The sequence below is a fragment of the Pyrus communis genome, chromosome 9 (genome assembly GCF_041283825.1).
Source record: "Pyrus communis isolate YQ-2024b chromosome 9, ASM4128382v1, whole genome shotgun sequence".
Classification (NCBI taxonomy): domain Eukaryota; kingdom Viridiplantae; phylum Streptophyta; class Magnoliopsida; order Rosales; family Rosaceae; genus Pyrus; species Pyrus communis.
In genome coordinates, this window is record NC_142573.1 from 14,912,233 (window position 1) to 14,924,398 (window position 12,166).

Genomic DNA, 12,166 nt, shown 5'->3' on the forward strand with positions numbered 1-12,166 from the left:
CTACACCAACACAGCCCCCTCTATCTTTATCCTGGTGGGTACTCCTCTCACCCGCTCCATAAGTGGATTGAACATGTTCATGTAGTTCATCTGTGTTGTGTTATCCAACACGTTGCTGTTTGACTTGAACATCCTGTAGCCAAGTAATTGGTACAAATCCAAAGCGGGTATGAATAGATTAGAAATGGGGTCTGGTTTGGCGGTGGAATTCGAGAATCGGATTGTAGCCGGTCCGGAATCGGCTTTGGCGCGGTTGATGCATGGTGCGGGCGAGTATGCCCATAGAGTGAGTTGTTGAGATCTGAACGGTGGAGATTTCAGCGTCTTGAGCGATGAGAACAAATGATGTGCCCACTCCCGAGAAGAAATAGACGAACACTACGTTTCATGTAAAAGAAGTAAATGTTGATGATGGTAATCAAACGGTTAAATGTTGATGATGATAATCAAACAGTTAAATGTTGATGATGATATTTTTCCACTCCTTTTTTATTGGATGCTTTCTTTCCCTCCTAAATATGGTATTTTAATAATAGGTCTGGAGGAAATGATTTCTCAAAAACGTTGATTTAAGACCAACTTGAGGTTCTTGATTGACTCGGAATAACGAGTTTGATTGCTACAGTAATACATATTAAGTTCCTGCCAATCCCTTCCTCAAACTAAAAACACTCTCAGAACAATTGGAATCACAATTCACTGGCCCAAGATATTGGATATTGATTTGTTCACGATTTGGAAAAACTCTTCCCTGTAAACACAAACACAAGAAAACACAATGAGAAAACTTGACGGAAACAACACATTCTTGCATTCCAACTTAAGATGCAAGAGGAATTCCGTCCCAAAAGCCATGCTCGAGGTAATCTTCATTATTTTCAAAGCAAAATAAAATTGCAGTCATCAGGTTTTCTCACCGGTCAGGCTTGAATAGGAGATATCGATATATAAACCACTGAAACAAGAACATGAACAAGTTAATATACATTTGAGCTCCCATAGCAACCAACTACAACATACATGTATCACGTACTTACCGAAGAGAAAAGTATTCCGACAAATTCTAGCACACTTGGGATAAGCGGCAACTTGTCAATGGCCTAATCACATAAACGGGGAATCAAGGACAATGAGAGGGGTATTAAACCGTTAGAACTCCTACTAAGCTGAAAGCAAGTTCACTGATGAAAATAGTGTATGTGTGTGGCAATTGGCGAAGTTAAAAACTCTACGAATAATACATTAAGATTTAGACAATTGCAATTGCTCTAAATTGCTATGATGATTGTCGTCCTAAAAATCTATCACATATTGGAGAAGTAACACTAGAAACTTTGAATTTGATTTCTCAAGTATACCATCCCAAAGGCATCAGAAAATGGTCTAGTAAATAATTCCATACCCTTTAGTGAGAAGAGATGAATTTAAACTTCACAAAGTTTGAATCTGTATGTCTCGGTTAACAATGTATACCATACACTCTTTACCAAATTACTTAAGAACAAAATTGATCAATTATGTACTTTTTTTAAGAAGCAGAACGGACACATCTTAAAGTTTGATCAAACTATATACTTTGTAAGATTAACTTCTAAATCCTTAATATAATATTAACAATCAAATTCAAGATCTCATCAGAATAAAAGAAGAGGACCTACCACCTTGTTTTAAAAGAAGGGTACGAAATCCTACTTTTAGGTTCTGTTTGGGTAAGGGACTTCGAAGTCCAAAGGAATTGAGGTCAAGTTATCAAGGAATGAATCACAAAATGTAAGATAAGAGGGATTAGAAATGCCCTTCATGAGCATTGCAAAGCCATCCAATACAGGAAGATAAATGTAATCACAATCACCTCTAACAAGTAACATGAAAATCTAGTAAGATTACAAGAGATTTCAAACTCGTCATGTGACATACACAATATATACTGTCTAAATGGGATAGCTTTCTCTATTGTGAAGTACAAGATCATTACATATAAAAACAAAGAAAGTAACAACTAAAATATGATTATAAAAAATGAATAACCTAAAATCACTAAAATTAAGAAAATATTGGGGGAAATAAATGGCAGCGGTAAATTTTTGGATAATGACTCCAATTGCTCTCCATCTAGCCTCAAAGGCTGATAAAACTTTTGTGATATTCTATTTTCTACTCTGGAAATAAAAGAATTTAAGAAGTTTTAAGCTTTGACAGTGTAACTTGGTCCCTACATATGAATGCCACAGAAAGTGCCAGATGTTGATAGTTGGTATTAGTACATACAAGCTCGTATCAACTATTGCAACAACACTTTTCATTCCTTTCAAGAACTGAAAAGAACAGAGAGATAAGAAAATTACTGTAATCAAATTCGTTGATGTCCATAAACCTACTACAGCTGCAAACCCCAAAGCAACAAGAGCTGGCCGATCTTCAGAATTATCCCACTGTTTCAAATCAAAGCGACAGGAAGAAAATAGTAAGCCTGATATTAAAAAAAAAAAAAAAAAAAAAAAAAAAAAAAAAAAAAAAGATCAAAATTAACTTGTCAATCTGTCGAATGAAGAAGAAAGAAAATATTGCATGCATTTCTTCATTCCATAGAATGACAAATTCTTAGGACCAAAAGTTGGCTAAAAAACAAAATCGTGTGTTATCCATATCACAGCCCATTCTCATAGCTAAGAAAAATGCACGCTTTTTCGAAATTTACGGAAGGGGGAATTCATAAACTTTGCACACAATTGAAAACCATTAGAGGAATCAAAAGAAGAAAGGAAATATTGCCTGCAGATTCAGGCTAGCCAAAGCACAATGTGAAACCCTCTATAGTTCTTTATGTACTGAGCACAAATCATAAATATAAAAATTTGATCATGAAAGCGCAGAGGGAAAGAGCTTACCACATTCTGAACAGATTTCACAATAGAAGTTGAAGACTCGGAGCTTTCCCCAGTAGCCTTCACCACAACAGCAACACGATTCTGTCTCTCTGAAAAGTCAGAAAATTACGCACCTAAGTTAGGAGAGAATAGTGCAACCAAGGCATTGAAATGTGCACTCAAATTGCATTTCATATGACACTTCAAACACGTAACCATCAACCTCTAAAACCCTTGATTACTTAGAGAACGTTTGATAACCATTTCGTGTTTTAGTTCTCAATTTTTGTTAAAGTAGATGAAAGGATGAATGAATCAAGAATGGCAAGGGAGTGTAGGAGGAAGCATGTGGAAGAAATGCACATGGATGTGGACGGTTTTGTTCTTCTAAATTTTGGTTTCTTACACATCCTTCCTACTACCCTTCCTTTATCCTTATTTATCCATCCTTTCTTAGTATTTCCTCTTTATTTACAACCAAAGAGTGGAAAATAAAACAAAGAAAAAAAGCGAAATGATTATCAAGTGGGGCCTTACGCCTTCGAGTTTCACGTCTCAACACATGGATGTGGAAGGTTTTGTTTTCTGATGTTGCATTTAGCCTTATCTTATCCGAGTTTCCAATCCTTTTAAAGTTGATGTTTCATCATAAAACTAATTGACTATACGGTGAGTAGCCCAACTACTTATAAGCACATGTAAGATCCCTCCAATGTGGTTCAAGCCTAACACGTGGACAACACAATAAGGTGACGCTGAGACCGTGTGGTTGTTGGATTTCACACATGGGACAACCTGCTCTGATACCATGACCATAAAACCAATTAGCGAGTAGCCCAACTACTTATAAGCATATGCATGGTCCCTCCTCCCATCAATATGGGATTCATTCTCAACAAAATCATATAGTAAAATACATACCCTAATTCAAAAGATTCTTCAATTAAAGCTCAATCCAATTGAAAACGATTATTAAAATAAAACACAACTTTTGACCAAATTGCCAAATTCTCTCAACTAAAGTAGCTGAATTTCAGTTTTATCCTTCACTCAAAACAACCCAACCAAACACTCTGAACGAACAAATTCAATATGCTTAGTCAAATTAAACACTCTGTTTAATTGCAATTCAAATTTGAAAGAAATAACGAAAGAACAAAAAACCCAAATAGCAGCTTTAGTATTTATGACCGTGAGGCTCACCTGAAACGGAAGAAACGGGGAGTTTTGGAAGAGCTCTGAAAAGGGTGGTAATTGTATTTCTGCTATGGGCCAACAGTGGTGGAGGCAAGCTTGCAATGATGGAAGCCATGCTATGCTACCTGAACGAACAACCTTCAACAAAATCGTGTCAGAATTTCAGTAAGTAAACAAAGAGAGTTTCTGAGAAATGGGTTTTACTTTTGAAGTCCGAAGTGTATCAGAAGATTAAGAACACACTGAAATAAGAGACCAAAAGAGATTGTTGCGAAGGAGAAAGATAGTGCTCTGGGCACCACTCAATTTTTCGTTTTATTTTCGCTTTTTAAAGTTCAAAACTCTTATTATCAAAGATAGTAATTGGAGCTGTGGTCCCCCTTTGGCTTCCGAGCTAAAGAAATTGTAAGTACTAATTCTTAAACTTGTTCGACTACTTTGTTAGAATTTTTTTTTCCAAAATATATTGTTTAAAGAGACAAAAAAATGACCGAAAATTCTATCAAAGTTAGTTAAAATGATCGTTGTTCTACATTGAAACAAGTTTAAGGACCAATCGTTTACTATTACTCCAATTTTTTCTTATCAAAACGGTCAACCTCTTTTTTTTGAAAAAAATAAGTACTTTAAAAAGTTATTACTTAATACTATAGTTTAGTGGTATTCTGAGAAGTCTTAAGTTCGATTTTCGTAAAAAATAAATTTGAATCACATTATTACTAACTCATTATAAAGCTTAACTACCCTCCACCTTCCTTAGTGTAGATAATAGGGGTTTATGAACATTAGTCCTTACAAAAGAGTAAAAGTTAAAAAAAAAAAAAATATGGTGCTAGATTACATATTCAATTTAATCCCTTGAAGTGTACTTTTATCAAAATTTATATTCAATTTTTGTTATTTAATGTGTATTTGTGACATCTCACATCGCCCAGGGGAGTGATCCTTAAATGTATATTCCCATCCCTACCTAGCACGAGACCTTTTGGGAGCTCACTGGCTTCGGGTTCCATAGGAACTCCGAAGTTAAGCGAGAAGGGAGCTAGAGCAATCCCATGATGGGTGACCCACTGGGAAGTTGCTCGTGAGTACCCAAAAACAAAACCGTGAGGGAATGGTAAGCCCAAAGCGGACAATATCGTGCTATGGTGATGGAGCGGGCCCGGGAATTGGTCCCCCCCCGGGCCGGGATGTGACAGTATTTTTATTTAATCTCTCCACATTAAATTTTAATTTTATTAATATGCACATATTTAGTTATTTAATTATAAATGAACATAAATGAGAAAATATTAAAAGAAATTTGTGATACAAAATATATAAATACATGATTGTAATGTGCTGAAATATATGTAATTGACTTTTTTGTACCTACATGATTGTACCGAAATATATTATAATGAACCTAAATGCATGTACCGAAATGTATTATATTGAATTAATGTCCTAAATATCAATGCCAAAATGTATGTACTAAAATGTACATACCGAAATGTACGTACCGAAATATACGTACCCATATGTACGTACCGAAATGTATGTACCGAAATTTACGTACCGAAATGTATTATATTGAATTAATGTATCTAAATCTCAATACCGAAATGTATGTACCAAAATGTACGTACCGAAATATAGTATATTGAATTAATGTACCTGAAAGTCAATACTAAAAATGAGAGGTATTAGGTTCGAATCTCGTGGATGGCGAATTCGATACCAAATTAAATTGTCCATTATGTGGCTTAGCGGAACACTCCTATCCTTAGTGTAAAATATATCGTTATACTAAAAAGAAAAAGAAAAAAAAAAAAACACTCAAATGTGTATACTAAAATGTATGTACCGAAATGCATATATATGTTTGTATCGATGGACATACCGAAATATTCAAATATATTAATGTACCTAAATGAAGAATATACAAAATTGTTATCGGACTATATATTATAAAAAAATTAGTTGCCTAAATGTAGACATTAAAATATATTATGATAAATGAAATGAAATGAAAATTTAAATGTAAGTAATACATTAAAATAGGAATAAAAAGATAAATAAAACATCAAAATATAACTAATAAATGAGATAATTAAATGTACTAGGGATTAAAATTGGATTTTAATCTTACACAAGGTTATAGTCTAAAACTCATCTTTTTTAAAGATTAAAATGAAGTTTTCTATATATAATATCATTTGTTAAAAGAAATTATTTTAAAATGTTGAAATAAAAACTTTTTGGAAACATTATAGGAGTCGGTAGTTTAATGTTAGAGATAATGCTTAATTTCAACCAAAAAAGCGATGATGTTTAATCAACATAATTTCATCCGGTTATATTGTTATTAATTTCAAAGTAAGATATCTTTAATGATCTAACTCAAGATGACATTATATAAGCTTCAATGGTACAACATTTGCCCATGTTACTCTAATATAGTTATAATTATTGTTTTTAACCAGTTTTGTAATTGTTAGGTTTACTAAAAAAAATAAAATTAAAATAAAAAATCTTAACATTTTAGGAGAGTGGGAAGCAAAAGAGGGTCTAAGGCCCATGGTCATATAGAGACCCAAAATATTGGACCGAGGCCCAAAGCATTTGTTCAGGACGGTAAAGTTCCGGCCACACTGCCATCTGTTGAAATCTCACACCTATCTCTTAAAAACCAATAAAAAAAATATGTAAATATCGTAATTCTACTCCAACTAATATAGTAATCTCACATCAATTAATATCAATGTCTTTTGTGATAATATCATACATCTGACGAAATGCACACCTAATAATTACCAAACAATATCAATATTGTTAGATGTTCGTATATAACTCGTTTCTCTCAGAATTCTATATAATATCAGGGGTAAAGAGCAAACTCATGTTAAATATCGTAACCCTGCTCCAAAATCCGACACCTAATAATTCCACTTCAAAATCCTACTCCTGACTGACAATTACTAAATTAAGAACCGCTGGGCCGTCTCTTTCGTAATTCTACACCATCCTCCCCAATTCTACTAACGGACATGTAGAAAGAAAAACCCTAATCTCTCAACAATTTCAAAAACCTTCCATCACCGAAAGCTTAGATCAGTTAAAATTAGTTAAGATAGTTGGAGTTCGAAGTTTTGATTTTGCATTTCCTGCATTTTCTCGGTAACCAAACAGACCCACTTCACAATGTTGTCTGTTTTCCGACGCGATGTGTAAAAACTGGCTTCTCACGTAAAGAGGTAGGCATTTTCTTGAACTACTTTGTTCGATTCATCAAAGGAGGATAAGTGTTACTTTTTAATTGATTATAATATTAATTTTGTTGAACAATGTCTCCTGCTAGGTAACTGTTCTTCCAAGAGGATTGGTCCTATCTTTTCTGGTGGAAGGAAATCGTCAACAATGTCCAATTCGAGGTCAACAACTGCAGGTAAGTCGTTCTTGTATTTCTAGTGATACATTTTTTTGGGAAAATCTAATGGTATTGTAAAGGAGATCTTAAAGTGTCACGCATACATTCTTAAGAAGCAAATCGCCCTGTTCTGTTGTAATTGCGATGTTGATGTCCTATGGCTGTTGAAATAAAGCATTTCTTTCTAAATAAATAAAATACATCTTTTGAATTTGAAGAACTTAACTTCCACGCAATCGTGTATTAAACTTTATTCTTCTGCAAGTAGGATGGCAGTGTCAAAACTACTTACTCTATTGGTTATTGTATTTACATTTCTCCTTTCTACTTGCTGAATTTGATTCTTCCTTTGATAGACATAGGCATAATAAGTTTGGCATTTTTAAACATCTGTGTTTTGATCTCTTCGCAGCGCTGTTTAAGTAGCTATCCGGATAAAAGCTGAGTTCTGAAATATCAGAGATTGGCTCCAAAGCTTTTCTGGAATTAGTATTAATTTGGAATACTGGTAGATAGAACTTTGAGGGTTATAAAACATGTTTAAAGCACATCACTGCATGTTTCATGCCGTACCACTGGTAGATAGAGCTGTAAGGCTTATGTAAAAACATGGGTTTCATGTGGCAGCACCACTTAGTGCATAGAGTGGGCATTCAACTGGAATCTGGTTCTATAAGTTGGTCCCATTGTAAATGGTGAGGCAACACATCATCAGTTACCTAAGGGTATGTTTGGATGAGGAACTTCCAAATCTCTAGGGACTTAGGCCAAGTGAGGAATGTTTGGATGAGGGACTTCTAAATTCCAAGGGATTTAGGCAAAGTGATGAAGAAATGGATCACAAAAAGTTAGATAAGAGGGATTAGAAATTCTCCACATGAGAATTGCAAAAGCATGTGAGAGGGATTTGCAAATGATGGGTTGGAATTTAGAATGGATTTGCAAATCTCATGTGGAGAATTTCTAATCCCTCCTATCTAAATTTTTGTGATGCATTTCTTCATCACTTTGTGTAAATCCCTTGGAATTTAGAAGTCCCTCACCTAAACAGTAAAACATTAGATAGATTAGATAGGAGGATTATAAATGCACTACATGATTATCAAAAAGTTATGCAAGAGGGATTTATAAATGACTAGTTCCAAGTAGTCATATGCAAATTCCTCCCACATGCCTTTGTAATGTACATGTGGTGCATTTCTAACTCCTCCATCTAACATTATGTGATCCATTCTTTACTAACTTGGCCTCAATCCAAACATGGCCTAAAAGTGATACTCTAGCTAAAGGTCTTTTCTTTTTTAGATAGATGCTTTGCCATGCTAATTTGAGGTACTACTGGACATTATAGGAGTTGGTTGGTTAGAGGCCTTTATCTTTTTTCAGTAGACAGCTTGCGACTGTCCTTTTATATATACTTTTATCATATGAATAAAACCCTTATTTTTCTTACCTTAAAAGAAAAAGATAAACCATGTTTCAAGGTTTACGGGGGTTTTAAGTGAGTTAAGTGTTGATTTTGAGACATTACAACTTACAAGTTCTAAGCTTTTTCATATACATTTTGATTCGAGGTAATCTTTTCTATTGTATGAGGACTTTCATTATCAAACGTATCTTCCTTGGCCGAGGATTTAGACTTTTCCTTGAATAAATTTGCCATAGGTCTATATTTGCATTGTTCTTCTAGTTTACTCTGAGTTTTTGTTTCTGCAGATTGTTTCTTCATTGCTTTTAATTTTGTTGAAGAACAATGAATTGAATAAAAAATATTGGTGATCATCCAATTTTAGAAAATGTGCATCCCACATTTGTTTTCCATCGGAGATTGTGAACATATGGCATACATTGGATCAGCATTTGAGTTACTTGTAGACTGGTAGTTGATTTCATCCCTTTGTTTTGACTGATATGAACCATCAAACTGTTAGGGGAAAAGGCCAATTTTAAAAAAACAATAACCAACCATTCGACAATGATGATTACATTCATTTCAGATCAAATTCTTTGCATCTACTTATAGAGTTGTCCGGATAGCGTGAGGGTTTTGCGTAACATTTAGCCTGCTTGAAATGATTAGTCTGACTATTTTAGATTATCTTGAGTTTAGGAAGACCTGGCTGATTGATCTCTCCATTTGTTGGTATTCAGTTAACGTATTCTAGTTCGATGAAACTTGAAAACCAATCTCGAATTATTAAGTCCATATTTGGACTTTATCTTGACGAGATAGAGAAGGGTTTGCTGAAAGAAAGGCATATTTTTCGGATGGGATTGAATGCTAATACTTTAGAATGCTTGGTTGATGGAGGCTTTGCGTAAAATTCGAAACTTTAGTTTTAAATGGAGAAAAATGATAGCAAATCCAACGTTGTTGTTTAAGATTCCAATTTGATTTGATTTTTAAGTTTAGTGACAATGGTTTTACATTGCAGGGAGTGACAACGATATGCAATTTAGTGTAGCTTATGTAATTTCTGCCAATCATTTTTGCTCACCTAACGTCCTGTTTGTGCATGCATGAGTCTAAAATTATTTGGTAGTTCAATTAATAGGGGACAATCGTAGTGGTAAGTCTATGTTTTCATTTGAATTGCCTCAATGATATAAATATATGCTTGTGCTTTCATTAATGATTGCATAAATTGTTCAGAGATAGTGCATATTTCAAAAAAATGTCCGTAGCATTTATTTCATTTCTGTATAATCTATTCATTTTTCTTGGCACTAATTGCTGGTAACATTTTCACCTGACTTCCAAGACCACTATTCCATCTACTCTTCAATATCTAACTGCCTCTCAAGGTTGGATATGAAGTCGGCTTTATGTGCAGATATTATAAACTCCGGTTAATTGCAATAATTGAGCGGTAGGTGGTTTTTTTTTTACGTGTCCTGGGCCTGAGTCTGCCGCCAAGTGGATTGCGTGTCGTGTTAGTTTGCTTGGTGATTGGGAATGTATTACTAAATCTCACTAGGAGTTGTGATTGGCAATCCAAAAAGGTCATCTTGCACTCCTCGAAATGCAGTTTCTACCTTATGTTTCTGTAAGAGAGGAGTGCAGGATGAATCTTTGGAGTGCTAATTAATAACATCTCCCTCATTTTATTACTCGTAGGAGATGTTCGTTGATGTTCTAAGCAGGTTCTTTCCGATGAACGAAAGACTTGGGAGCCTAGGAATTGTTAGATTAGACCATAGAATTCCATGTGATAGTGAGAGGTAGGTTCTTTCAGCTGTATTTATTTGAGTTTTACTGTATTGTATTAACATTTCCCGCGATGGCTTATATCGAGTTTAAACCAAGTTGTGATTGTTTAATGAAATTGAACCCTGATGTTTTTGAATATGTTTTTAAGTGTGAATACATCGAATGGCTGCTTGGCAGCATGTCTCAATCTTTCATATATTTATCTTTATGCAGAGTAATTAAATGATAAAATTATTATATGTTGCAGTTATGAATTTCCATAAAGTGAATCTAAGAACGATATTTACGCACGAAAGAGAATAATTTATCTATATCGTAATTCCGTATGATTGAATGTGTATACAAGAAACAAGTACTCAAAGTTGGAAGGAAACAGGACATACAAATATTGCTGCTCATTTGCATATCTCTCCAGGTTGTTAACTCTCTCTTACCAAGTTTAATATTCTAACTTTAAAATCTTCTACTTTAATCCTTCTTTCATTTGTTTTCCCCACCTCAAAGTTATCAAAGCTTCAACTCTTTGCCCCCTTTTTTCCTTCTTTCTTTCCAAGTTGGAATGTTTTGCACTAATGTTGTGACACCAAAACTTGGACCACAAGAAATCTGGAATTACTTGAAAACAAAGCAGTGAGACAAAGTAGAGAAAGTAGAGAGAGACCCAAACGGAACCTCAGGCCAATAACCATCGAGTATTTTAATTTTAATTTTTTTTTAAGAATAATGTGACTGCTACAAACTATCTACCGTTCCAAACTACCAAATGTTGGTGGGGAACGACAGTGGAGAATTTTTGCAAAGGAGGAGGTGATGAAACAACCAAAGTGTTTTTATAATTTCATCAGTTAAATTGCAGATGAAATTAATCATAACCCATATGCCACCAAAACTATAATTATTGATGGTGATGGCTGGCTCATGATGCTGCTGGTCTCTTTATTTTACTTTATTATTTATAAATAAATAATAAACAAAAATAAAATTGTCTGGAGCTTTTTTTTTTTTTTTTTTTTTTTTAAACAAAATAATATAATTTACACTAAGAGGAATGGGTGATAGCTTAGTCTCACGATAGACTAATAAAAATGTGATTCAAATTCATTTTTGGCGAGAATTGAACTTAAAACTTCTTACTTACAACTGAAAAAGAATACCATTACACCGTAGTAATGAGTGAGAATTTTTTGATGCTATGAATCGTATGCACAACCAAAGGTCAAAGGGTATTGGTGTGTCGATGGAAGATCTGATGGGAAAGTAACAAAATATAACAAGCTCACATTGTGAATTGAATCAAATGTTGCCTGCATGCCACCTAATATTCTAAAATATTGAACTTACTCTGATATACAACTAATTTGTTTATATTGGAACCTTAAGAGGCTAACTGCATTTTGCATTTTTTAACCTAAAGGCATTTTAAAAACTGGTTGTGAGGTTTTAATTTTTTCACATTATATTGAGTTTTGAAATTAGTTAGGT

At 34.0% G+C, this 12,166-nt stretch overlaps 1 protein-coding gene and 1 long non-coding RNA gene across 2 annotated transcripts; one reads left to right on the forward strand and one right to left on the reverse strand.

The window, feature by feature from the left end:
- Positions 1–551: 551 nt before the first annotated feature.
- On the reverse strand, positions 552–4,406 carry LOC137739314 (CURVATURE THYLAKOID protein). Its single transcript, XM_068478867.2, has 7 exons — positions 4,269–4,406; positions 4,071–4,202; positions 2,889–2,977; positions 2,346–2,432; positions 1,038–1,100; positions 918–955; positions 552–751 (listed from the first exon to the last, which is right to left on the reverse strand). The coding sequence occupies exons 2-7, from the start codon at positions 4,177–4,179 to the stop codon at positions 697–699; spliced, it is 441 nt and encodes a 146-aa protein (XP_068334968.2). The 5' UTR covers positions 4,180–4,202; positions 4,269–4,406; the 3' UTR covers positions 552–696.
- A 2,537-nt stretch (positions 4,407–6,943) lies between these two features.
- On the forward strand, positions 6,944–10,822 carry LOC148694308 (uncharacterized). Its single transcript, XR_015966171.1, has 2 exons — positions 6,944–7,300; positions 7,405–10,822. It is a non-coding gene; the product is annotated as an uncharacterized LOC148694308 (long non-coding RNA).
- The last annotated feature ends 1,344 nt before the right edge of the window (positions 10,823–12,166 follow it).

Coding starts and splice junctions, on each gene's coding strand:
- LOC137739314 (XM_068478867.2), bottom strand. CDS start 4,179: ATGGCTTCCATCATTGCAAGCTTGCCTCCACCACTGTTGGCCCATAGC. Junction 2,978..4,070: donor CCCCGTTTCTTCCGTTTCAG/GTGAGCCTCACG, acceptor CTGACTTTTCAG/AGAGACAGAATCGTGTTGCT. Junction 1,101..2,345: donor CATCAACGAATTTGATTACA/GTAATTTTCTTA, acceptor TTATGTGATTAG/GCCATTGACAAGTTGCCGCT.